A 25999-nucleotide genomic window follows, 5' to 3' on the forward strand; every position below is an offset into this window, starting at 1 on the left:
ATTTGACACTGTTAAAGGGTCAATTCCTTAGTTCTAAAAGGTCAGTTAACTGTTTGTTAAATCTGTCACCAGACATACACCGGGCAGCGCAGCGATTATGGCTAGCTGCAAAAAGATGCATTTCATCTCTCAATGGCTACACCCATGTGCACAATGTACAGTGCTCTTCCCAGAACTGGGAAAATATCATATATTCTTGACCTCCCACTCTCACTCCTTTTACAATCCCCAGAATGCACACCTGCAGAGAGCGGTAGGTTAACGCCAACAAGGACATACATGATCCATCCATAATGAAAAACAGTTGACCCAATCCAAGACAACCAGAAGGGCCATGCACTCTCGTGCATCAGTGCTGCCGCCAGTCCATGCCTGCTTTCCTCAGGTCTCAAAAGTTATGAAATTACTGCACAAATATATCCAAACAGGTTGTCAGTGTATCCTGGTATAAAAACCAGGACAAGAATATACACCATTCACACGTGTGAGAGAAAAACAGGGGACAAATATTCCCTTTCAACATTTTTAACCATTTATATTTGGACCATTTGTTCGTTTGCCAGTTTCACTTTTTCAACTATAATTAGTCATCAAAACTTTTTAAAAAAATTTGTTCTTAAGAGGCGCCTAAGTGATACAGTAATGTGTTCTTCAAAGACACATTGTGTGTACATTTTTTGAGCAAAAGAGCTTTAAGGTGTTGGACCTAGTCAGAACCCGATTTGGAAATGGGCGACACTGAAATGAAACACAGTAGAAGGTCTTCCAGTTTTCACCCATGACATCCCTTGTCTTAAAAACAAAGATTCACCAAAAGTAAAACACACACAAAGTTCTGATTCAAGCTTAAAATATTTCCTGCTTCCATCAACCACTGCCCCCAACTCCCTCCCTCCAATTGTTGAGGACACTAAAATACATTGGCCTCTGGAAAGTTTGATAAGAGACAGCAGTATACATTTTAGACATCCTATACAGAAGTAGTGCTTTTTTTTTACTGTATTACTGAATAACGTAATAGCCCGGGTATTTTCTATTTTAACAGTCACCTTTGTCGAAGAACAAATTTTCTAGGCAAATCAACTATATAATTAATAGCATTCAACTTTATGAAAGAGATCAATTCTGAATTATTACTTAAAAAGTGCATTGTGCTACCCCTTGAGCAACGTTTTCAGTTTTAACAATTTTCAGCTGTTATAGTCAAGTTTGGTGAGCTAAACTAGGGGAGTTTATCCATTACTGAACCCTGAAGCTGATCACCATTGGGAACTTCTTTAGCATGTCCTCACATACCTCATACGTCACATACTTATTCATAAATATATATTGACTCTTAGATTAGGCATGTCAATAGTGAGAAACAGAATGCTTTCCGACTTTGATACCCAGGACAAAACATTTCAAGCTCAAGTACAATATTGCCAACGATAAAGCAAATCTTGCCTTACTCTGCCAAAACAATGCACCTTAACCACATCATAATGATCTTCTGATCACACCATCCTGAGGCTTCCCACACTATCTGCTCTGGTGGCAAGATCTGTGCTGTACATTTATATCCACTAGGAAACAGTGAGAGAAAAGCCAAATTCATTTCAAACACAATCCTTAAAGTAGCCAGAACACTTCTTAATCACCAAACTGAAATTGTAAGATAGGTCCCCAAGATGAAAGGATAATGCAGTAGATTTCATCTTTTGCACCTGGTGAGAACGTAAAAAGCAACTGTGAAAAGGGTGGGTCAATGTCCTTAATAGAAGCCACCACATTTTCTTTCCATTAACTGAAACAGAAAATGAGGCAAATTTCATGGTTGGAGATGAAACTTGTGTCTAATTTTCCCACCCTGTTTCTCTTTAGTTGGTAAAAACGAAAATCTCTTGGATGTTAAATCTAGGCCTGCCCTTTCTCCTCCTGCCTTCATTCTTTTGCTCAAGTCGGTCCTTTATTTAACATTATGGGACTGCACATTTATACAGTTAATAGTTTTTTCCTCCCAGTATGTGGAAGAATTGAAGGTAACAGAGGTGGTGCACCACATTGCATTCAATCTGGGTAGAATGGCCAAATAATACTTATTACAAATTTGTTTTAACTGCCAATACAGTCCTGCAGGAAATCTGGCAACACTAAATCCAGGTCTGTGATTACATCACCACATTTGAAGAAAATATCAACATGACTGCGTCCTTGACCCATCCTTGCTTCTATTTCTTTTGGTCTAACAGCACCAGTTGATACAATATATTTTGATTCCAAAGGTAAATCACTTTTTGGTTTGCTCCAATTCAAGATCATTATGTGCTTCCTCATTGGTTTCATTTAGTTTAAGTCATTCATTTCAGGGCACCACACTGGGAAAGATGACAAAGCCACATAGAGGGTGCAAAGGAGATTTACTACACTGGCATCAGGAATGCAGGACTTTTGTTACTTGGGAGAGATTAGAGAAGCAGGGGTTGATCTCCTTAAAGCACAGAAAGTTAAGGGGAGTTTCACAGAGGTGTTCAAAGTCATAATGGGTAAATAAAAAGAGAAACAGTTTCCAGTGGCAAAATGGGTAGTAGACAGGACACAGATTTAACGTAATTGCCAAAAGAAGCAGAGGCAAAATGAGAAGGAATTTATTTTACACAGCAAGTTACCATGATCTAGAATGCTTTTCCTGAAAGGATTGTGTGAGAACCGAGTTTGGCCTTTCTCACACTGTTCCTAGTGGATGTAAATCTACAGCACAGAACTAGCCACAAGAGCAGCTAGTGTGAGAAACCTCATATTGGTGTGGTAGGAGGAAGACCTTCTGATGATGTGGTTAAGGTACATTGTTTTGGCAGAGTATGGCAAGGCTTACTTTGCCATTGTCAAAATCATACCTGACCTTGGCATGTTTGATCCTGGGTGTCAAAATCAGAAAAGCATTCTGTTCCTTGCTATTAATACATGTAATTTTGGTAAGTGCCAAAATTAACCTAAAATGGAAGCAGAATAAATAATATTCAAAAGGAAATTGGAAAAATATTTGCAAGGTAACACTTGCAGGGCAATGGGGAAAGTGCAGGAGAATGGGACTAATTAGATAGCACTTTCAAAAGAGCCAGCACAGGCACAATGGGCCAAGTGACCTCTTCCTGTGTTGTGTCATACTATGATACTATGGTTTCATATAAGATGCTTAGAAGCAGTGGTTGAATATTTGGGCTTGAAAATCCTTCATTATTTTAAGAAGCCAATATTTGAAATCAACATTCAGAGTTAAAGAAAAACCCCTGATGTGGAAAAAGGCAACACTGAAAATTGGGTATTTCACCAATTCTATTTTGCAATATTCAAAGCTAAAATTTCAAAATATTTACACAGGTGGCAGAGTGTGTCAAATTTAAAAGGCTAACTTTTAAATACATGCACCCGATCCAGTTAATTTGCTCAAAAAGATTAGTTTTGTACATTTTAGAGATGCTAGTCAACTTACTTTATTTTCGTTCTATCCTTTGACTTAGAACATAAACCAGCTCTAGACTTCTTTGACTCTTTGTCTTTTTGTTTTGTTTTGCACTTGCTGGACTTCCTTTCTTCCTTTCGAGCAGACCCAGTGGATAAACAGGCTGGGTTTACCACTCGGGGGATATTCTGCTCCCCACGTGCCTTAGCCTTAGCGATTGCTTCCGATATGATGCGATTAGCTTTCTCCTGCTTGTTCTGCATTTCCTTCTTTCTTAGCTGTTTGTTTCCAGTCATCAGCTGTGCATTCTGTAATTTGACAATTTGTGTTGTTTGTGGACTAGAACCATCAATGGTGGTCTGAGAGGAAGGAGGCTGAAAAACAGAGACAGAATGCATACAGGTTAGTTATACCTACATCAAGAGAAACTATTACCGGGATGTAGTATGCATACTAGGGTGTAACTTAAATTGAGGTTGGAAAAGGGAAAAGAAAAAATATACAGATTGCAAAAGATAACACTGTCTATCTCTTCCCTTTATGCAAGACCTAGCAAGGATGGAGGAGTGTATATTTATACTGTAAAGTCAAAGGAATACAAAAACTTTTCATTTGCTAATGATCAATTTTACATACACGAAGAATTTTCAAAAATACATACGTGCACAAAGCACAGGTAAGTACTGCTTTACTCTCACTACACAAACACATCTATACACATTTCCCACGTCTGTTAAAGTGTATACTACACAATATAGAAAGCCAACATTGCCATACTGTAAATAGAATCATTTCCCCAGAATGCAGTACATATTCCAGGCTGCTCGGTACACTGAAAATTACATAGTGCCTGCACATACACACAACGAAGGTCTTTAAATAGGGTCTATAATCCTCCATTATTATGGATTCCTCAATGCTGCCTTTTTCCACATGAGGGGTCTGTCTTTAACAAAGTAGGGTGCAAGTTACAGATGTCTCAATGACTCCCATCAATGCTGTTCCATGATCAGCTGGCAGGTGGTGTGCTGGGGCAAGAAGTTTCCAACAGTTTTCCCACTCCTGAGCTGGAGTACTTAGTCAGGCAAACTTGATCACTAAGAGGAGGTCAGGTCAAGGGACATTTGAGGACGGAATTCAAACTGGGCCCTTCTGAAATGCACGACCACCCTCAAGTCTGTGTCAATTATCAGGCTGTGCAAAAAAACCCCACCACATCCAAAATTACTGTCCAAAAAATGAATGAACTCTAAAGGTAAGTCATGGAGGCTTTTACTAATTTGGCACCTTCTACCTGGATAATGTCCTAAGTGCGGAATGCAAATTTAGTGAAAAAAAAATCAAATTTATACAGATATTTAAAAAAAATACTGTTCATTACATACAAGGGAAGGGTTCCTCTATTTGCTACTTGCAGTGTAATCGATGAGTGCTTTATGCATGTATTTACACATTTTGCTAACGAGGAAAATTTTCCCAGTTTAGTAAACATTTAATATATTCATGGTAGTTAAAACTCACTGTTATTTAATAGGTTAAACCATGATCAGGCTGCTACAGAAATCGTAAACACATCAGTTTATTTATTTCAATTCTCAGATTTCCTCAAGAGACCATTACAGGTATATAGCACAACTAACAACTCGTCATTTCTGCATGCACAATTACAGCAAAAACAAAAATAAGATGGAAAAAAAATGAAATAGATGCAAACTGCTCAGGAAATTTTTGCGACTATACACAATGATTTGCTGGTATACCATTAAATTACCAGAACAAAAGATCTACAATTACAAATGAATAAGTGACCACTGCCCTTTTTTCTGCATATTTTTAGATCAGTTTAAATACAAGCAAAGATATTAGCCTCAAACCCATCAGCATTCAACGTGCTCTACAGTACATGCAACCGTAGAGAAGCTCATTAGAGCCTTTTTTAAATAAGGTAGGTAATTAGTCTGCCAGTATAACTAATATTTTTTCATTCATTATTTGTCAATAAGCGCAAAGCATTGGTTTTATTCACAGAATTATAAGCAAGCTGGCTATACTACAGTACCGATTTTGAAATATGTTAAGGACACCACAATTACCCACTGCTCCTTTCCAGGAATTTGAACAGCTTCCCGTTTAAATACAGCAGTAAGATACATCTTAGTATGTCTGTGTTTCTCACCCATAAATGAGCTGCTGACTACAGCAAAGTAAATTGCCACCAGGCATTTCCAAACAGATTTTCAGGCCAATGCCAGTGCACTCCACTGGATAATATTTCTGCACATGCTTCATCAGCCTAACAGCAGCGCTGCAGCACTGGTAGGCAGAGGCAATCAAACAGCTCCTCTGAAACATTGTGAACAAATGCCACCTTTAGGCCTAAGCTAACAAATAACACAAGACTAAAGAAAGCTGCAACAGCTAAGATGGCGGTGCATTGCGACTCAGTCACCAACCAGTAGAAAAGAAGGTTATGCAATCCCATTAGCCTTTAGTCCAAACCCCTCCTCCCACTTATTCAGTCTTTCACTTACCCTTCCTCTAGACCTCCTCACAGAAGCCATTTTGTCATTCAACAAAGGCTAGCCCTCCGCTTTTTCACCTCCGGCTCTGCTCGTGAGGAAGGCATTGAATGATAACTGCTAAATGGCCTATTTAGTGTGCTGCACTGAAGATGCACGCTTCTCTTCACAAAAACACATTATGATTTTTATCAACATTTGTACTCCCTTTGAATCAATACTGCCAAGCACATTATCGCTGCACATCCAGACAAGGTACTACGGCACAAGATCCTGTTTGCATATGAGAACCTCTGGATGTCTAATTAAATAGAGGCTTGTAAATCTCGTCTCCAATAAAGCTAAGTAAAATTATGCACCAAAGCATGAAAATGCATCAGCATGAATAGAAATTTGTTCAACAACAGTCGAGACTCTGCTCACTTGGACCAGCAGATGGTGCTGCCCATTGTTACTCTGCTAGGCTTAAATGCAACTCCCCCACTACCCCACCACCCCCACCATCCCCCAGGACTGTTCGTATCTGCATCTCTTGCTCCTTTATATCGTAATGGCCAAATCCTTTCTCTCTAAGCTTATACCTGTTCCTCTGACATTTATGCCAACTGTAAGAAAATTTTACAAGTAAGAAAATTTATATTTTGAATGGATACCAGCAAAGATCTTAAAATAACATCCACAGGACAGGAAAATAAAATTAATTGCAATCTTCTGTTATTTTCATTAAATTTAAATGGGGTCAAAATTAGACAGCAAACTGGCAGAAATCCTCATTTCACTTGAATGAAAATATTTTAATTCTAAATTTTTGGCCTTGGAAATCATATTTAATTGCTGCTTTTGTAATGTATTCATTTAAGTATAATAGATGGTGTATTGAATATTGTTTAACATTTCAACCTTATTTAATAGCTTCAGGTGCTCACTGAACATCAGTCCTCTTTGTAATGAGGACAATTTGCAAATAGTGGCAATATCACAAAATTTTTAGTTATTCTAAAAAGATCGCTGCTTATTTTTAGCAAAATCAGTGACAGTTTAGAGAATTACAAAAGCTACAGAAAGGCTATGCCTGTTTATTATTTTAGATTGTGCTAGCCAGAACTCTTAGTAGTCTCCACCAATAAGCTACACAGCAGAAAAGTTTCAAGTTCAATGTTCAGTCTGAAAAAAGTTAACTGATCCAAGATGGGCGTTACAATTGGTCAGGTTAGGATTTTGCGGGAAGAGGAGAAAGGGATACCCATCCTCACTCTTGATCTGCCTGTAGAGGTCCCCAAATGGATGCGAGTGTGAGAGAACACTGAGCAAGGTCAAGGCCAGATGACCTTTGGTATTCACCATAAAGGTTAACCCCTGAACTATGGTCACAAGCAGAGGGTCTCAGGCATATGGAAATGTATCACAGCAAGATGGCTGGCATTTCCTGGAGGGGAGGGATTGGCAAGTGAATTGTAATGCAATTTTCAGAATATCACTTCACGGACCATCAGGTGGCACAGTTTGCAAGCACAGCAAGGCCACACAGAAAAATGACTGTCTAACCTCAAACCAGGTGGTGCCTCAAGTGACATACTGAAGCTAAAATCCAAAAAACATTAATTTCAAAAAGTGAAAAGTCTTTGGAATTTGGTACCTGGAGCTTTAGTAAATAAATTTTTGGTGCAATGTTCATTTTTAAACTGCTCCTGTGAAAGTTAAATTCGATTGATTTCCCTCTAAGAAGCTGAATGCTTGGATTGATTCCGTAACATTGTTCACGCTATCTTCACTGGTGTTGCCTCAGAAAGTGGGGGCCTGTTGATTAAACTCTTTCACCAAAACCTACACCTTTAAAATGAGAATGTCACTGATATGTGTCATCTCCTTTCGGCAGAGTTGACACTCTGCAAGATCGTCTGTTTAATGAAATTTATTCAAAATGTATTTTTGACCAATGTTGAATACACATAAGCAGTTTTCTTAAGTTAAAAAGTATGGAATGAATTAAACATGAATGTTAAAATCAGTTTGGTACCATAGTGAAGCCCACAAGGAACAACCGATTGGGGCTGTTCCAGAATCTGTTGAATTCTGGAAGATCAAAACCAATGCAAGCACTTATGCTTGCACAAGCTATTGATTCTTGTTGGGTGCCCTCTTTACAGTGGTTTAGAAACAAAGCAGATTGACATAAAATGGTAAGTTTTAAAGAATCAGCATCCAAAAAATTTACGTGCTCGACAATGAGAAACAGGAATTTAACAAAACGCTTGTTCATACCCATTAAAAAGGTTGTTTTAGAAATATTGAATTAATTTTGAAGGGGCTTTAATGTGGCTAACTAGAGTAGCAAGCCAGAGGACTACAGAGATGGTGCTTGCATTAGGTTTGATCTTCCAGAATTCAACAGGTTCTGGAATGGTCCCAATGGGTTGGGAGGTAGCAAACATAACCCCATAATACAAGAAAGGAGGAAGCAAGAAAACTGGGCAACAATAGAAAGGAAAATGCTAGAATCTATTATCAGGGACATGATAACAGGGTGCTTAAAAATCAAAATAGGACTAAACAGAGTCAGCACAGATTTATGAAAGGGAAATCATGTTTGACAAATCCGTTAGTACTTTGAGATTGGATCTAGCTGGGTAAATAAGGGAGAGCCAGTGGATGTAGTGTATTTGGATTCCCAACAAGCAACTGGTAAAGTGTGACACAAAAGGTTATTACACAAAATTAGGGCTCATGGGGTTAGAGGTAATGTTAATCAATGGAAACAGCTTAAAAATAAATGGGATATTTCAGGTTGGCAAGCTGTGTCTAGCAGGGTACTGCAAGCATTTTGCTAAATTCCTGTTTCTCAGTTGTTGAGTACTTATATTTTTTTGACACACTGATTCTTTAAAACTCATTTTATGTCGATCTATTCTATATCTAAGCCACTGGAAAGAGGTCACCCCAACAAGTGCTTGGGCCTCAGCTATTTACATTTACTCCGGAGAAGCTCAAGTTGATTTAAAAAGGAAAGTAGAGAAAACAACTGCACTCTCACATTAATACCTCCTTTAGTGTTAGTCTTGGTCTTTTAGCAGGACTGATTTTAAATATTTATCCTATTTAGGATAGCGAAAAAAAGGAGACAAAGCACGAATAAACTGCACCATAATGCATGAGTAACCGCTGCAACCCTATGCAGATGAATAAATATTAATGGTGCAGAGATACTGACTGCCAGATTTCCCCCAATTAAAACCCAACGCAATCCTTTACAGGCTTGCCAGAAGCTCCACAGCCTTGCCACTTTTGTTTATTTATTCTTTCACGGGATGTGGCGTTGCTGGCTAGGCCAACATTTGTTGCCCATCCCTAATCGCCCTTGAGGTGGTGGTGGTGAGCCGCCTTCTTGAACCGCTGCTGTCCATGTGGTGTAGGTACACCCACAATGCTGTTAGGAAGGAAGTTCCAGGGGAAGGTGGTAGCATAGTTGTACTGTCATTTCACAAGGAATCCAGAGGCCAGGCTAATGCTCTGCGACACTAGTTCAAATCCCACCACAGCAATTGGTGGAATTTAAATTCAATTAATTAATTAAATGTGGAATTAAAAGCTAGTCCCAGTAAAGGTCATCACAAAACTCGTTGATTGTCACAAAAACCCATCTGGTGACTCCAGGCCTTCAGCACTGTGGTTGACTCTTAAATGTCCTTTGTGGTAGCCTAGCAAGCCACTCAGCTGTACCGACTCTATCCCTTTTCCTGTCTGCTCAGTCGGGCCAAACCAGAACACAAAATTTCAGCATTTTGTTTGTTCCAAAGTGAGCTACAAATCCATCTTGTATTTACTATCTGGAATGCTCATTTTCCCTCAGCAATATTGCTAGAATGCTGCAAAGTAGGAGTCTGGGGGTGGGGGTGGAGACAGGAAAGCAACATAGGTCCAGGCAGCAGCTAAATCCATATATGGGTAGATACAGAAGAAAATCTCATACTGCCATGGGGAAGATGCTGGAATCTATTGTTGAGCTGGTTATAGTGAGGCACTTGGAAGATCTCAATGCAATCAGGCACAGTCAACATGGTTTTGTGAAAGGGAAATCATGATATGTTGGAGTTCTTTGAGGAAGTAGCAGGCAACATGGGTGGAGGGGAACCTGTGGATGTACCTTGCTCGAATTTCCAGGCAGCATTTGACGGTTGCCATATCAAAGGTCACTGTGCAGAATGGGAGCTCATGGTGTAGAGGGTGTCATATTGACATGGGTAAAAGATTGGTTGGGTAGCAGGAAACAGAAGAATGGGCATAGATGCGTAATTTTCAGGTTGGCAAGATGTGACGAGTGGAGTGCCACAGGGATCAGTGCTGGGACCTCAACTATTTACAATTCATATTAATGACCTGGATGAAGGGGCCGAATGTATGGTTGCTAAATTTGCTGATGACACAAAGATAGTTATGAAAGTAAGTTGCGAAGAGGACATGAGGAGTCTGCAAAGGAATATAAATAGGTTAAGTGAGTGGGCAAAAATTTGGCAGATGGGGTATCATGTGGAAAAATGTGAAGTTGTCCACTATGGCAGGAAGAATAAAAAAGCAGCATATTACTTAAATGGAAAGAGATCGTAGAACTCTTGAGGTACAGAGGGATCTGGGTGTCCTGGTACATGAATCACAAAACGTTGGTACGTAAGTACAGCAGGTGATTGGGAAGGCAAATGGGATGTTTTGTTTATTGCAAGGGGAAAGGAATTTAAAGCTGGGAATGTTTTGCTACAGTTGTACAGGTGTTGGTGAGACATCTAGAGTACTGTGTGCAGTTTTGGTCTCCTTACTTAAAGGAAGGATATAAATGCGTTAGCAGTTCAGAGGAGGTTTATTCAACTGATACCTGTGATGGGGTGTTATCTTACAAGGAAAGGTTGGACAGGCTGGTCCTGTATCCATTGGTGTTTAGAAGATTGAGAGGTGATCTTATTGAAACATACAAGATCCTGAGGGGACTTGACGGGGTGAATGCTAAAAGGATGTTTTCCCTTGTGGGAGAGACTAGAACTAAGTGACAAAGTTTAAAAATAAAGGGGTCTCCCATTTGAGATGGAGATGAGGAGAATTCTTTTCTCTGAGGGTCGTGAATCTTTGGAACACTCTTCCCCAGAGAGCAGTGGAGGCAGGGTCGTTGAATATTTTTATGGCAGGGGTAGATAGATTCTTGACTAACAAAGGAGTCAAAGGTTACTAGGGGGAGGCAGGAATGTAGAGTTGAAGCCAAGATCTTATGGAATGGCCGAGCAGGCTTGAGGGGCCGATTAGCTTACTCCTGCTCCTAATTTGTACCATCATATGTATTATAAAAACAATAAGCAGTTTATTTCTCATACACACGTCGTACAAAATTACAAATAACCCAGTAGCTGAAGAAATCACCCCAACTAAAAAATTACATTCAAATCCACCAGCCTTTTTGCATCGAGTGTAGCCACTTGGATGAACAACAGCAACAACGTGAACTCGTACAGTGCTTTAACATAGCAAAATATTACAAAGTGCTTCAAAGAGCATTATCAAACAAATTTTGACATGAGCCATGTGAGAACATATTAGAGAAAATGACCAAAAACGTGATCAAAGTAGTAGGTTGTAAGGAGCATCATAGAGTGAGGGTGCATGTGAGAGTGTTGAGCTAAGAATTACACAAACAACCAGTTTAAGATCATCATTCAGGCTCACAATGTAGCTCACTTATGCTTGCTAGAAACTACATATATTCATTCACAGAGGCCTGCCCTTTGCAAACAGAAAAAATCTGTTCAGGCATTGCGCCTTTTTCAATGAAACAAAAGCTTGAGGGATAACTGTGCCCTGGTACATTCCCTATGGCAACACTTCGACCAGAGTCCACTTGCCAACCAATCAGCACCCCTTTCTCATGCAGGAGAGTTGTTATTTCCTTTGAAATTTGGTATTCTTGCAATTCTGTCCTGATGAGTAAATGATGAAAAGCTTCAACAGCATGACTCTTTTTACGGCAATACACAAGTTTTGTACTTTGAAGCGACTATAAAATATACATCGCCAGATTTCAAACTGAGTACCCACCCTGTTGAATTTCCATTTTTTAGAAATTATATAACATTTGGATCAAACGAATTCACAAGGTAACTTATGTACTATATTTGTATGAGGAAGAAGCTTTAATGAACTGAAAGAAAATACCAAAAAAATCAATTTCATTAATAACATTTTGTTGAAGGTTAGTGAAAGCTTTCTACTATATCGTAACAATTTTATGCAGTGTAATGTACAGATGGTAGAAGTTCTCACTTGGATGCAAAGTACCATTTTGTAGCTGCTTGGAGTCATTCTAAATGTAGAACTGTATTTAATGTTCTAGTTGTGATTAGACCTTGAAATTGCTAAAGGCACCAATTCTCTCAGCCGGTATTTAAATCTGCTGACAGATCAGCCTCTCCCATCGGTCCATGTGGATCAGCATGTTTGTTAACCACTGTGCTTTTGCAAATTTGTCAAATTAATACACATATTGGTGGATCAGCGACTATCCCAAACCAATACATTAAAAGGTTCATTCAAGTCACGGTAAACACAACTTTTTCTGCATAACATATTTTCAGAAATTAGAAACTATAGCAAAAAAAATCAAGATGCCAAATTAAAAATCGCCCAGAAAAACAATGAATACCTGGAAAGGAATATCGAGATAAAAACAAAAAACTGCGGATGCTGGAAATCCAAAACAAAAACAGAATTACCTGGAAAAACTCAGCAGGTCTGGCAGCATCGGCAGAGAAGAATAAAGTTGACGTTTCGAGTCCTCATGACCCTTCAACAGAACTGAGTAAAATTAGGAGAGAGGTGAAATATAAGCTGGTTTAAGGTTGGGGTGGGGGGGAGAGAAGTGGGGGGTGGGGGTGGTTGGAGGGACAAGCAAGCAGTGATAGGAGCAGTTAATCAAAAGATGTCACAGACAAAAGAACAAAGAGGTGTTGAAGGTGGTGATATTACCTAAGAGAATGTGCTAATTAAGAATGGATGGCAGGACACACAAGGTACAGCTCTAGTGGGGGTGGGGTGAAATAAGACTAACAGGGCATAAAAGGTATAGATTTAAAAATAATGGAAATAGGTGGGAAAAGAAAAATCTATATAAATTATTGGAAAAAACAAAAGGGAGGGGGAAGAAACGGAAAGGGGGCGGGGGTGGGGATGGAGGAGGGAGTTCAAGATCTAAAGTTGTTGAATTCAATATTCAGTCCGGAAGGCTGTAAAGTGCCTAGTCGGAAGATGAGGTGCTGTTCCTCTAGTTTGCGTTGAGCTTCACTGGAACAATGCAGCAAGCCAATGCTTCTTCTCCACCGATGCTGCCAGACCTGCTGAGTTTTTCCAGGTAATTCTGTTTTTGTTTTGGAAAGGAATAACTCTATTCTATGCAGAGAAATCCTTAATATAATGAAATAAAATAACTACCTCAAAACCTTTCCAATGTAAATGGCTGTGGTTTGCTATACCTCTTCCTCTGTATTTTGCTATTGAGTGTGGTATGCTAGTACAAGCAACTCTGAACTCAAATTGTGTCCTGATACTTGCACACTTCTATTTGAGCAGTATGCAACAGTCACATATTTTACAAATACACAAACAATGCAGCAAGAGAGCACTAAAAGAGCACTGTGGACTTAGCAGGGACTTGCCTGGGGCATTTCATGAATGAGGTCCTCATCTTGTTTGTACAAATGGAGGGAACCAATTATAGGCCAGACATTTCATAGGAGAAAAGCGCATTGGTAAATCATAATTTTAAAAAAGTTCAAGACATCTCTGGCTGTGTTTGCATTCTTCCTAGTAGCTAGCTAGAAACAATATGTTCTCTCAAGTTACATTTTGCAAAAAAAAAATTCAAGGGCCAAAAATTCTAAGTTCATATGAAAATTAATTAGAATTGTGGACAATTAGAATTGCATGTTGTCTGAAAAATATACATGTCCCTGACAGAACTCAGTTAGTTCCTCAGAGAATCAGTTGAATTGCAGAACCATGAAGTAGGCGATTCAGCCCACTCCGCTGTTCAATTAGATCATGGCTGATCTGTACCTCAGCATGATTCACTTTAGCTTGAAGCCCTCATCTAACAAAAAAAAAGTCATTGATCTTAGTATTGGAAGTTCCAATTAGCCCAGCATCCACAGCTATTTGGGGAAGAGTTCCAGATTTCTACTACCTTTTGTAAGAAAAAATGCACCCTGATTTCCCTCCAAAATGGCTAGTTCTAATTTCAAGATTATTGTTACAATTATGAGGTTTATATGATTGTTATATTTCAGGACTGTCTCCCCCAGTTAAGGTAAAATAGTGGAGGGGGGGTGGGGGCGGGGGGGTCATGTGACCTGTGCTGAAGTCTGCCTGACAGCAAGCAAGCAAGTGGATGGCTTGGTACATTAAAGATTATAGGGCACCCTGATTGTTAACTGGGACAAAGGTGTAAGGTATTTACATTTGGAGACAATGGCAGCAGCCTGTGTGCTAAAAGGGAAGACAGAGAGTCTCCAATGTTCTAGAAAAGCATCGAGAATGTCAAGTTATAAACAGTTGTGCTTTAAACTGTCCATTTATTTCCAAGATGAAAGAGTTGGGCTCTCAAGGATAGCTAATCAGCATCTCTACCTGGTTACAAGGCCCATGTGATTCACATTGCCATGGGAAAAGGCTTTGAAGGGGGAGCGGTTTCTAAGAATACCTGAAAATTCTCCCTGCTGGGGTCTGGGAGAGAGAGAGGGAGCAGCTGGAGGCCAAAAATCTCTATGGTTCACCGTGCTGGAATGTGGGTGGAAATGCATGCTCAGGTCAAAGAAGCCAAATTTGGGGAGAGTTAAAACAAAGCCAGAGGAATTGTACTAGAGGAAAGATCTCCAGTGACACTCTAGCATGAAGGACTGTTCTAGGGCGTTAGAAATTACCAAGCTGAGGAAGGAAAAGAATTAGAAGTAAACTTTGGGAGCTAAAAACCACTTGGGACTGATTTCAGGAGAATTCAATGTCTTTGATTGCCTACTTAAAGGATGTGTAACATACACCTGTGAAGTCTGTTTTATCCAGTTGTGTTAAAATTAAAAAATGGGGGGGTATTCTGTTCCGTGGTTTAAAGTATAAGTTGCCTACAAAGACCGTGTTTAGTCAATAGATCTTTTAGTCTTTTGTTACAGTAATCATCTTAAATCATTTCCCTATTATCTACCCAGCTGAATCCTTTTAACATTTCAACATCTCAACCAAATCATCCTTCAATCTTCTACACTCAAGGGAATACAAACCAAGCTGATACAACCTGTCCTCAATTTTTTTTTCAATTCATTTACGGGATGTGGGCTTCGATGGCTAGGCCAGTATCTATTTCCCATCTCTAATTGTCCTTGAGGCAGTGGTGGTGAGCTACCTTTTTGAACTGCTGCAGTCCATGTGGTGTAGGTACACCCAGAGTGCTGTTAGGGGGAAGTGTTCCAGGATTTTGACCCAGTGACAGTGCAGGAACAGCGATATATTTCCAAATCAGGATGGTGAGTGGTTTGGAGGGGAACTTCCAGGTGTTGTTCCCATGTATCTGCTGCCCTTGTCTTTTTAGGCGGTAGTGATCATGAGTTTGGAAGGTGCTGTTGAAGGAGCCTTGGTGAGTTTCTGCAGTCCATCTTGCTGGTGGTGCACACTGCTGCCACTGTTCTTCGGTGGTGGAGGGAGTGAATGTTTGTTTAAGGGGTGCCAATCAAGTGGGTTGCTTTGTCCTGGACGGTGTCAAGCTTCTTGAGTGTTGTTGGAGCTGCACTGAGCCAGGCAAATGCAGGGTATTCCAGCAAACTCCTCCAAATGCCAATATTCTGGTGAAAAGGACCAGTAACTGAACAAGGCAGTGCCATCAGTCAACTGAAACTTTCCTTCATTTTAACCCACAACCAATCCTGACAACTGCGAATGCAAGGTGTCTGGATGGAAGAAATGGGAAGAAGATTTTACTGAGCCAGTGGTGGTTTTGGTGGAAGGTAAAACAACATATACACATCGTTTCTTATATTTCCAATCTCATTCTCACGTTCTTTCTTACGAAAGTGATGGGTTCCTCTTTCACTCCCATGGTGCATTCTTAATGCTATTGAAGAGATATTAATTTATCCATGCAAACAGGAAATTCAAATTCACCGCTTAGCTAATTAAAAATAAAATGGTAAATATGAACGAGGAAACAACTGACAAGAGAAAGAAGGTTGCAGTCCGAAGTCCTGCGACTTACGGCCAGTTTTATGCTGCTAAAAAAACTAATGGAATATTTTCTATCTTTTGTTTAATCCAGTTTGATTCTTCTGTCCTATTGCCCCTCATCTCTAACAAAGGTTTTTACTTAAAATAACAGCAGATTCACTACAGATTAGAGGTGTTGAGTGATAAGTTAATTTACCTGCGTGCCACAGAGTCTTCTAGCACAGGCCAACATTAATTACAGGTAGGTGGAGACAGTAATTCGCTGAGGCAGTCAATGCAGAATTCAGTAATAGTTTTGTTCCACCATTGGCACTCTCAGCACCAACAGGTTTCTGACCAAGCTCAAATAATAAAAACAAACACCAAGTGACTTGGAAATCATGCTGAAGCAAATTCAAATCTTATTTTTTTTTAAAATACATCATACATACAAATTTGCCATAAAAGCAGGTGTTTACTTTCAGGTTAAAGGATCATACAAACTTGTGTGACAGTGCAACTTACGTGCTGAATATTCCAGTATTTTCAAATAACACACTGCCTTAAATGTTCATTCTTGAAAAATTATTTCGGAGAGATAAACTAAGCCGTCTTCATTAAGTGCACTAATGTCTTTGAACTGTACTGATTCCAAGAGTAAAATATGGATTTTTTTCTCTTTCCTGGAACCTGCTGAACAGAATTACAGTATTTCGGCATTGGGCAGGTAAAAATTCTGTGATATTGTGATGCTGATAATCAGCACAACTTGCCACAAAATTTTCAAAATATGTTAGCAGCCCCTCATTTTCTCCAGGACAGATCAGATGCAATCACAGCGCAGGAATTGAATGTTGAGCTTTGAAGAGAGCAAGCAATCTGTGTTAGGCCTATCTAATTGTGAGGTAATTGGTAACTGATATGTAATAAAAACAGATAATGCTGGAAAACAGTCAGCAGGTCAGGGGGCATCTGTGGAGAGAGAAACAGAGTCAATGCTTCAGGTCAATGACCTTTCATCAGAACTGGGAAAAGTTGGAGACATAATGGATTTTGAACAAGGTATGGGTGGGACAAGGACAAAAGAAAGGTCTGTGATAGGATGGAGGACAGCAGAGATTGAATGACAGAAGAGTTGGTCTTACAGGGCCAAAGGGAATGATGATGGGGCAAGAAAAGAAATAAAAGATTTACTTAGAGCATGTGTGCTGCAGTCTGAAAGCAAAAGGAGAAAAACCGAAACATGCAAAGAAAAGGAAACAAAATCTAGGGGAGGGGGAGAACATGGTTTACAGTCTGAAATGTACAACTCAGAGTCGAGGCTACAAAGTGTCTAATTGAAAGATGAGGTCCTGTTCCTCAAGCTTACGTTGAGCTTTACTGGGACAGCGCAGCAGGCCGTGGACAGAGATGTGAGCACGAGAGATAAGTGGAGAATTAAAATGACAGGCTTCCAGAAGCTCAGGGTCATGCTTGTGGACTAAACTGAGGTGTTCTTCAAAGCTCTCACCCAATCTGCATTTCGTCTCCCCAATGTAGAGGGGACCACATTGTGAACAGTGAATAGAGTAGACCAATTTGAAAGAAGTACACATAAATCACTGCATCACTTGGATGGGGTGTTTAGAACCTTGAATGGTGGGGCAAGAGGCAGGTGTCACAACTCCTGCTTTTGCATGGAAAAGTGCCTTGGGAAGGGGATGGGGTGTTGGGAGGTGACGGAGGAGCAGGGTGTCATGAAGGGGACAGTCCCTTTGGAATGCTGAAAGGGGTAGGGGAGATGATTTTGGTGGTGGCATCACGCTGGAGGTGGCTGAAATGGTAGAGGATGAATACAGAGGCTGGTGTGGTGGAAGGGAACCCTATCATGGTTCTGGGAGTGAGGGGAAGGGGGCGAGAGCAGAAGTGCAAGAAATGTGGCAGACACAGTTGCGGGTTTTGTCAACTACGGTGGGGAGGGGGTGGAGGAGAGAATCCTTGGTCGAAGAGTCAACATCTCAGAAGCACTGTTGTAGAAGGTTGCACGATCAGAACAGATGCAACAGAGACAGAGAAACAGGGAGAATGGAAAGGAGTCCTTAAGGATGTAGGGTCGAGGTAGCTGTGAGAGTCAGAGGGCTTATAATAGATTAGTTGCTAGCTTATCACTAGAAATGGAGACAGAGAAGTTAAGGGGAGGAAAGGAAAGAGTCGGGCATAGACCATGTGAGATGGAGGGAAGGGTGGAAATTGGAAGCAAAGTTTTTTGAAGTGGTAACAGAGAAGGCTGATGAGGGCAATGCTGTTGATGTGGTATATATGGATTTTTAAAAGGCATTTGATACAGTACCACAATAGGCTTCAGCAAAATTCTAACTCATGGAATAAAAGGGAAAGTAGGCACTTGAATAAGAAATTGGCTGAGTGACAGGAAACAGAATGTAGTGACAAATGGTTGCTTTTCAGATTGGAGGAAGGTCTGTATTGGAGATCCCCAGAGATCAGTGTTGGGACCCTTGCTCTTCTTGATATATATTAATGACTTAGGCTGTGGTATTCAGGGCATGATTTCAAAATTTGCGGATGATACGAAGATTGGAAGGATTGTCAAACTGCGATGAGGATAGTCTTGAACTTCAAAAGGACACAGACATATTGGTGGATTGGGCAGACAAATGGCAGAAAAATGAGGTGATTCATTTTGGCAGGTAGAATGTGGACAGTACAAAATAAAGGGAGAAACTCTAAAGGAGGTGCAGGAACAAAGGGACCTCGGTGTATATGTACGCAAGTCATTGGAAGTGGCAGGGCATGTTGAGAGAGCAGTTAATAAAGCACATGGTATCCTAGGTTTTATTAATAGGGACATTCAGTACAAGAGTAAGGAGGTCATATTAAACTTGTATAAGGCACTAATTAGGCCTCATCTGGAGTACTGCGTTCAGTTCTGGGCGCCATACTTGAGGAAGGATGTGAAGACATTGGAGAGAGTACAGAGGAGATTCACAAGAATGATTCCAGGGGTAAACAACTGTAGCTATGAGGATAGATTGGAGGGGTTAGGACTGCTTTCCTTGGAGAAAAGGATTCTGAGAGGAGACTTGATAGAAGTATTCAAGATCCTGAAGAATATGGACAGGGTAAATAGTGAGAAACTGTTCCTTCTTAAGAGTACATCATGAACTAGAGGGCACAGATTAGATTCAAAATAATGGGCAAAAGGAGTAGACGTGATGTGAGGAAAGATTTTTTTCGCCCAGAGGGTGGTTGGAGTCTGGAGCAAACTTCCTGAAAAAGTGGTGGAGGCAGGTTCGAGTGAGGTATTCAAGAGGGAATTAGATTACTATCTGAAAAGAATGAAAGGGGATACGGCAGGGGAGTGGGATTAGATAGAATGGTCTTTCAGCGAGCCAGTGCAAACTCGATGGGCTGAATGGCCTCCTTCTGCACTGTAAAGTTTTCCATTTCAGGGCCAGAGCAGGGCACGACATCAATAAAATCATCAATGTACCGGAAAAAGAGTTGAGGGAGGCCCCCCTCCCCCACCCACCTGAAGTAGGCCAGGAACAAAGAATGTTCCAAATATTCTATAAAAAGCCAGGTATAGCTGGGGCTGATAGAGGTACCCATAGCAACACTTTTTATTTGGAGGAAGTGAGATGAGTTAGAAGAGAAATTGTTCAATGAGAAAACAAATTCAGCCAGGTGGTGGAGGGTGGTGTTTGATGGGAACTGGTTAGGCCCCCATTCAAGGAAGAAGCAGAGAGCCCTCAGACAGTCCTGGTTGGGGGGGGGGGGTGCAGAGAGATTGGAGGGAAGTAGAAGCCAGCTATACAGGGTTGGGGAACTGAGAGGTGGGAAGATCACTGGAAGAGGCAAAGCCAGTGACTATTCTGGAAACAATGATATTTGGTGGTGGGGTCATGGTCTGGGGTAGGTAAGGGGAAGTGTCAGAGAGTTGGCATTTAGCCGCTGCAAGGTAGATGTCAGTTCGCCAGACAACTGCACTGCGCCAAAACAAAAACAGAATTACCTGGAAAAACTCATCAGGTCTGGCAGCATCGGCGGAGAAGAAAAGAGTTGATGTTTCGAGTCCTCATGACCCTTCAAGGGTCATGAGGACTCGAAACGTCAACTCTTTTCTTCTCCGCCGATGCTGCCAGACCTGATGAGTTTTTCCAGGTAATTCTGTTTTTGTTTTGTACTGCACTGCGTCGCTTGTCAACAGGCTTGTTACTAATGTCAGGGTTAGACCCAAGAGAACAGAGTGCAGCAAGTTCACAGGAAGACAGGTTAGAGTGAGTGAAAAGAGCAGAGAAACAGCCAATGTCACACACTAGTTCTCAATGAAAAGATCAAGAGAGGTTAATAGGCCAGGAGGGATCCAGATAGTAGGAGAACATTGGAGCCAGGTGAAAGGGTCCGTTAAGCGGGGGAGGACTCCTGGCCAAAGAAGTGGGTACGAAGGCGAGGGTGAGGGAAGACGAGCTCAATGTCATGCTGAGCTCAAAATTCATTAAGGTAGGGGCGTAAAGGGATAAAGCCGAGTCCTCTGTTCAGGACAGTTCATTCAGCATCAGATAAAGGAAGGTCGGAGGGTATCATGAATACGTGGCAAGGGATGAGATTAGAAGGGGTGGAGGATGGAAGTGAAAAGGAAAGAGATCTGGAGGGGCACTAGTACCCATGAGTTTTGGAGCTTGCAATCCTCAACACCTGAAAGAAAGAGAAACAGATTTTTGTTAAAGCGCCAGATGAGTCGAAAGGTGAAATGAAACTGAGAACTGGAAAGCTCCAAAATAGAGTGAGTCAGTGCTGTTGAAGAGAGGTTGAGATAGTGCCATGTGCTGCCGCATGAACTGAGTGTGCATCTAAGGCCTCCCAAATGCCAATGCACATTTACTGGAAAAATACAAAGTTAGCTGAGTAATTGCTCTGGTTCAATAATTTCAGCAGTTTAACATAATTTAATATTTCAGTTTTTAGATTCCCCTTTAGCACTCCCATACACACAGGGCACACTGACTCCTGAAAACTGAATCTCTAATACCAAAGAAAGAACAGTGAAGGTGGGAAAGGGACCTTATTTCAGCACAAGTTGGAGCAAATCAGCATGTTAAATATGAAAAAAGCCCAAAATGAACAATTTAAAAGTAAAGACCACCTGGAAGAATAGAACCGATACAAACTGGCTTCCTACTCAAAGCTTTCATATTACACAGGGCGTAGCCGATCATGCATGCACACTATGCTCATACTAGGCCACCAAAAAGTGAAGCACCAGCTGTGAGTACTTCATTTCAGGCTGTGGCATCTTTTTGACCAAGAAAGGACTGCTTCACATAACGAGGAATTATAGCAAAGATCCTATCTACCATAACAGCAAAAAAACCCTAGAAGCTCCCTCTACAGTCCATCAGAAATTAAGGTCTTGTCTTGAAGATCCAAAGAACCATCCCAGTCAAAAACATATCGACCATCACCTGGGCTCCTTAGCTCAACATCTTTACATCAAGAGGATTCCGATGGATTCTAATTCCTACAAAGCGCTCGAGGAAATTGGTGGCAAGAGACATCTGTGGTGAGGCTCAAGATGAAGAAACTAAATTTACCTTTGGAAAGGGGTTTAAATCAGGCCAGTGGTCTTATTTAGTGAGGCGTCGACCCTGTCTATGCAACAGCTTTGCTTTTGCCTGATTAGTTAACCGATTTCCTCACTGGGTAGGAGGAAACATGGAGGGTGAGAAATTTGAACGCAATGTTAAACTGGAAATACTAGTCAGAGAACAGAGAGGAATGAACTACATATTAAACAATTATTCTGCTGACTCATGTTCCTTTCCTCAATACACAAGTGAGAGTACGAATTGCAATTTACATCAGACACTTATTGGATCAGAGGACTAAATGGTACAGACCTGTATCACATACAGAGGGGAGCTAGTGGCCTAGTGGTAATGTCACTGGACTAGTAGAGGCCCAGGGTAATGCCCTGGGGACTTGGGTTCAAATCCCACCATGGCAGCTGGTAGAATTTGAATTCAATGATAAATACAAATATAAAGCTAATTTCAGTAATGGTGACCATGAAACTGTTGATTGTGGTAAAAATCAATTTGGTTCACTAACATCCTTTAAGGAGGGAAATCTACCAAACTTACCCGTGTTCCAGATCCACAGCAATGTGATTGACTCTTAACTGTCCTCATAGCAAGTCACTCAATTCAAGGGCAATTAAGGATGGGCGACGAATACTGGTATGCCAACGATGCCCACATCCCATGAAAGAATAATCACATTTATCTGCCCTGTTGACATAATCCATTAACCCCTTTTCTTTCATCTACCCAATCTAATCTTGAATATTGACGCAGATGTGAATGGGATTTTCCCAGGGGCACTGCGACCCACTACCCTTTCCAGTTTGAATTAATAATCTGGATTCAGAAACTCAAAGCAAGTTGATCCAATTTACAGACAATGTGTGTGTGGGTGAGTGGAAGATGTTGGGAGAGGTGAGGCCAGACTGAAGAGCACCCATAAAATGAGCTAGATAAAATCTAAGTGCGCGGATCAATACAACATTTAGTAGTGGGGTCAGCCACATTTCTGAAATTAAACCATCCCACGCACAGGTTTCTTTTTGCGTGTAGACAGTTGAACAGATTCAGTCCTGAAAATTAATACAAAATTTGTACCTCAAAGCCCTTGCTCGAACATACTTTAAAAGCAAACAGTTAAAATGCAAATCATCTCTGTAGATTGCAGCAAGTTGTTTCAGTTCCCCCAGCAAATTACAAGCAGGTGTTGGTTTCAGTACGCTATTAATTACAGACCAATCAGAGTGCTATTTTCAAAGATTTTGAACCAATTCTGCTGCCCTTTGGCTACAAATGTCTCCGCATAAGTAACTTCGCATGGTGCTTTCAGAGATTTATTTGTAGCTTTATCTGGTATCCTGTAACCAGCTGAAGATGCATATTACTCAGTTTTAACTGTTGAGAATAGTTTAGGAAGCCCCTTCAAGCCAGTAGTGTATTAATTGAAAATTGGTTCTCTTTGGATTAACATTCAGCATAACTGGCCTACAGCATAAAGCAAGTTGCACTTTAAAACAATGTATACGTCTGCAATATAAAGGCATGCCTAGTCTCAAAAATTCACAGAACCAAAGAACTGTATAATCTCAAAAGGCAATCTTCCAGAACAAGATATTTTCTTTGAAATTATTTTTCCCATCTCCTTTCTCAAATTGGTCTCCACATATCGCAAACAAGGCCAAGATGGCAAGATCACCTGACTTTCTCACTGGCATGTGCCAATGTAGCTCTGAATGTGGCCAAGAGGATAAGAATAGGCTACAGGAACTCTCGCTCAGAATTTCTCTCTCTCCCGGTTCACGGCCAACCATTCCGTCAAGTGGGACGGCAATGCACATCATCAACTTCCCTCTCCAAATCATTTCACCATCCACCCCCTCCCCCACACAATCAACCATCAAATCCCCATATCTCTAAGCTCTCTAAAGGGAAGTGAATCGTTGTGAGGTACAGCTTCATGGGCATTGTTAACTCTCTAGTACACTCGACAGTTTGTGAGCAAATGCCAACAGATCATTTGACAGCAAGCAGCATTACAACCAAGTCTAGTTTTGCAATTACTTAACACCTATCTACATGCCCACTTTCCAGGAATAGTCAGCAAACTGTGATAAATTTAACGACGTTGATAAAGCAAAAGGAATGGCTCAAAAGGGCACGTGGTGGGAGAGAGTGACAGTTCGTTGAATGGCAATGAGATGAGACAGTGACTAGAATCACTTAAAAACAAAATGGAGACAGAGTATATGGATTAAACACAACCAACTTTCAACTTCTGTCTTCAAAGTCATGTTTGGATTTTTAAAAAATCAAATTCCCATTTGTTTCAAACTCCAATAAAATCCCATGCTTCTGCAAGCTTCCATTATTGCAAAATAATGTGGATGGGCATTAAAATCTGGCAGGGAATTTCAGGGGGCTCAATCCAGTAAAGGACTCGCATGAGGAAATGACATATTATTGTGCCGGTCTGTCACTAGTTTATAACTATCAGTTCAAAACTTCTTACTACATGATCACCAACCTGGTGTCAAGACATATCTTAAGTGCATGATACAGTTAGAGTAAAAGGATTCCATAGCCGACACCATCAATATAAATGGCTGACAGACACTATCTACATTTGATTTCTTTGTTAGAAACAGAGGGGTCAGTACTACAACATGGAATCTTTTGTTACTTAATCTCCCAAACCATCCCCCCATCCCATCACAGACCTTCTCCTTTGTTCTTCCTGCCCCCTCCCCACGGCAAAAATCTTACATTTCTATCTTTCTTCAGTTTTGATGGAAGGTCACTCACTTGAAACGTAAACTCTATTTCTCTCCATACACGCTGCCTGACTTGCTGAGCATTTCTAGCATTTTTGTGTTTTTATTTCAGGTGTTAGTATTGTTGTTTGTCCAACACTATCTAGTTGGATCCTCACAAAATTGATGATGATCTCTGGCTATGGGTTAAAACCATTTTTTGTTCCTCAACATTAGACAATTTACAGCACAGAAAGCCGCCACTTGGCCCATCGTGTCTGTGCCAGCCGAGAAAAAAGAGCCACCGAGCCTAATCCCATTTTCCAGCATTTGGTCTGTGGTCCTGCGAGTTACGGCACTTCAGGTGCACATCCAGGCACCTTTCAAATGAGATGAGCTTTTCTGCCTCTATCACCCTTTCAGGTAGAGTGTTTGAGGCCCCTGCCACCCTCTGGGTGAAAAGATTTTTCCTCATCTTCCCTCTAATCCTTCTACCAATTACTTTAAATCTATGCCCCCTAGTCACTGACCTCTCTGCTAAGGTAAATAGGCCCTGGCCATCCACTCTAGATAGATCCCTCACAATTTTGTACAGCTCAATCAAACCTCCTCTCAGCCTCCTCTGTTTCAAGGAGAACAACCCCAGCCTATCCAAATCTTTCCTCATAGCTGCAATTTTCCAGTCCTGACAACATCCTCGTAAATCTCCACTGTACCCTCTCTAGTGCAATTACATCCTTTCTGTAATGAGGTGATCAGAATTGCAAGCAGTACTGAAGTTGTGGCATAACTAGTGTTTTATATAGCTCCAGCATACCTTCCCTGCTCTTATATTCTATGCCTTGGCTATTAAAGGAAAGCATTCCATGTGCCTTCTTAACCACTTTAACGACCTGTCCTGCTACCTTCACGGATCTGTGGACATGCACCCCAAGGTACCTCACTTCCTCTACACCTCTCAGTATCCTCCAATTTATTGTGCATTCCTTTTCACTGTTTGACCTCCCCAAATGCATCACCTCACACTTCTCGATGTTCAATTCTAGTTGCCACCTTTCTGCCCCTGGCCAGTCCGCTGATATCTTCCTGCAGTCTACAATTACCCTCGTCACTTTCAACCACACGGCCAATTTTTGTGTCATCTGCAAACTTCTTGATCATGCCGCCTACCTTTACGCCCGAATTGTTAATATATATACCGCACAATGCAGGGGACCTAGTACTGAGCCCTGTGGAACCCCACTGGAAACAGCCTTCCAGTCACAAAACACCCGTCAACAATTACCCTTTGCTTCCTGCCACTGGGCCAATTTTGTATCCAGCTTCCTACATTCCCCTGGATCCCACGGGCTTTTGTTTTTTTAAAAACCAGTCTGCCATGTGGGATCTTGTCAAAAGCCTTGCTAAAATCCAAGTAGACCACATCAACTAAGCTACCCTCAATCCTCCTTGTTACTTCCTTAAAAAATTCACTAAGTTAGTCAGACATGA

At 40.9% G+C, this 25999-nt stretch overlaps 1 protein-coding gene across 2 annotated transcripts in view; it reads right to left on the reverse strand.

Moving 5' to 3' along the window:
• Window positions 1-25999, reverse strand: part of chd9 (chromodomain helicase DNA binding protein 9) — a 252942-nt gene that overhangs the window by 110079 nt on the left and 116864 nt on the right. For both annotated transcript variants that reach the window (XM_078544287.1, XM_078544288.1), the window contains one exon: window positions 3473-3816. In XM_078544287.1, the coding sequence (XP_078400413.1) occupies window positions 3473-3816 (344 nt within the window). The remainder of the gene's footprint in view (window positions 1-3472; window positions 3817-25999) is intronic.

This window comes from Cetorhinus maximus, chromosome 6, assembly GCF_964194155.1.
Source record: "Cetorhinus maximus chromosome 6, sCetMax3.hap1.1, whole genome shotgun sequence".
In the NCBI taxonomy this organism is placed as follows: domain Eukaryota; kingdom Metazoa; phylum Chordata; class Chondrichthyes; order Lamniformes; family Cetorhinidae; genus Cetorhinus; species Cetorhinus maximus.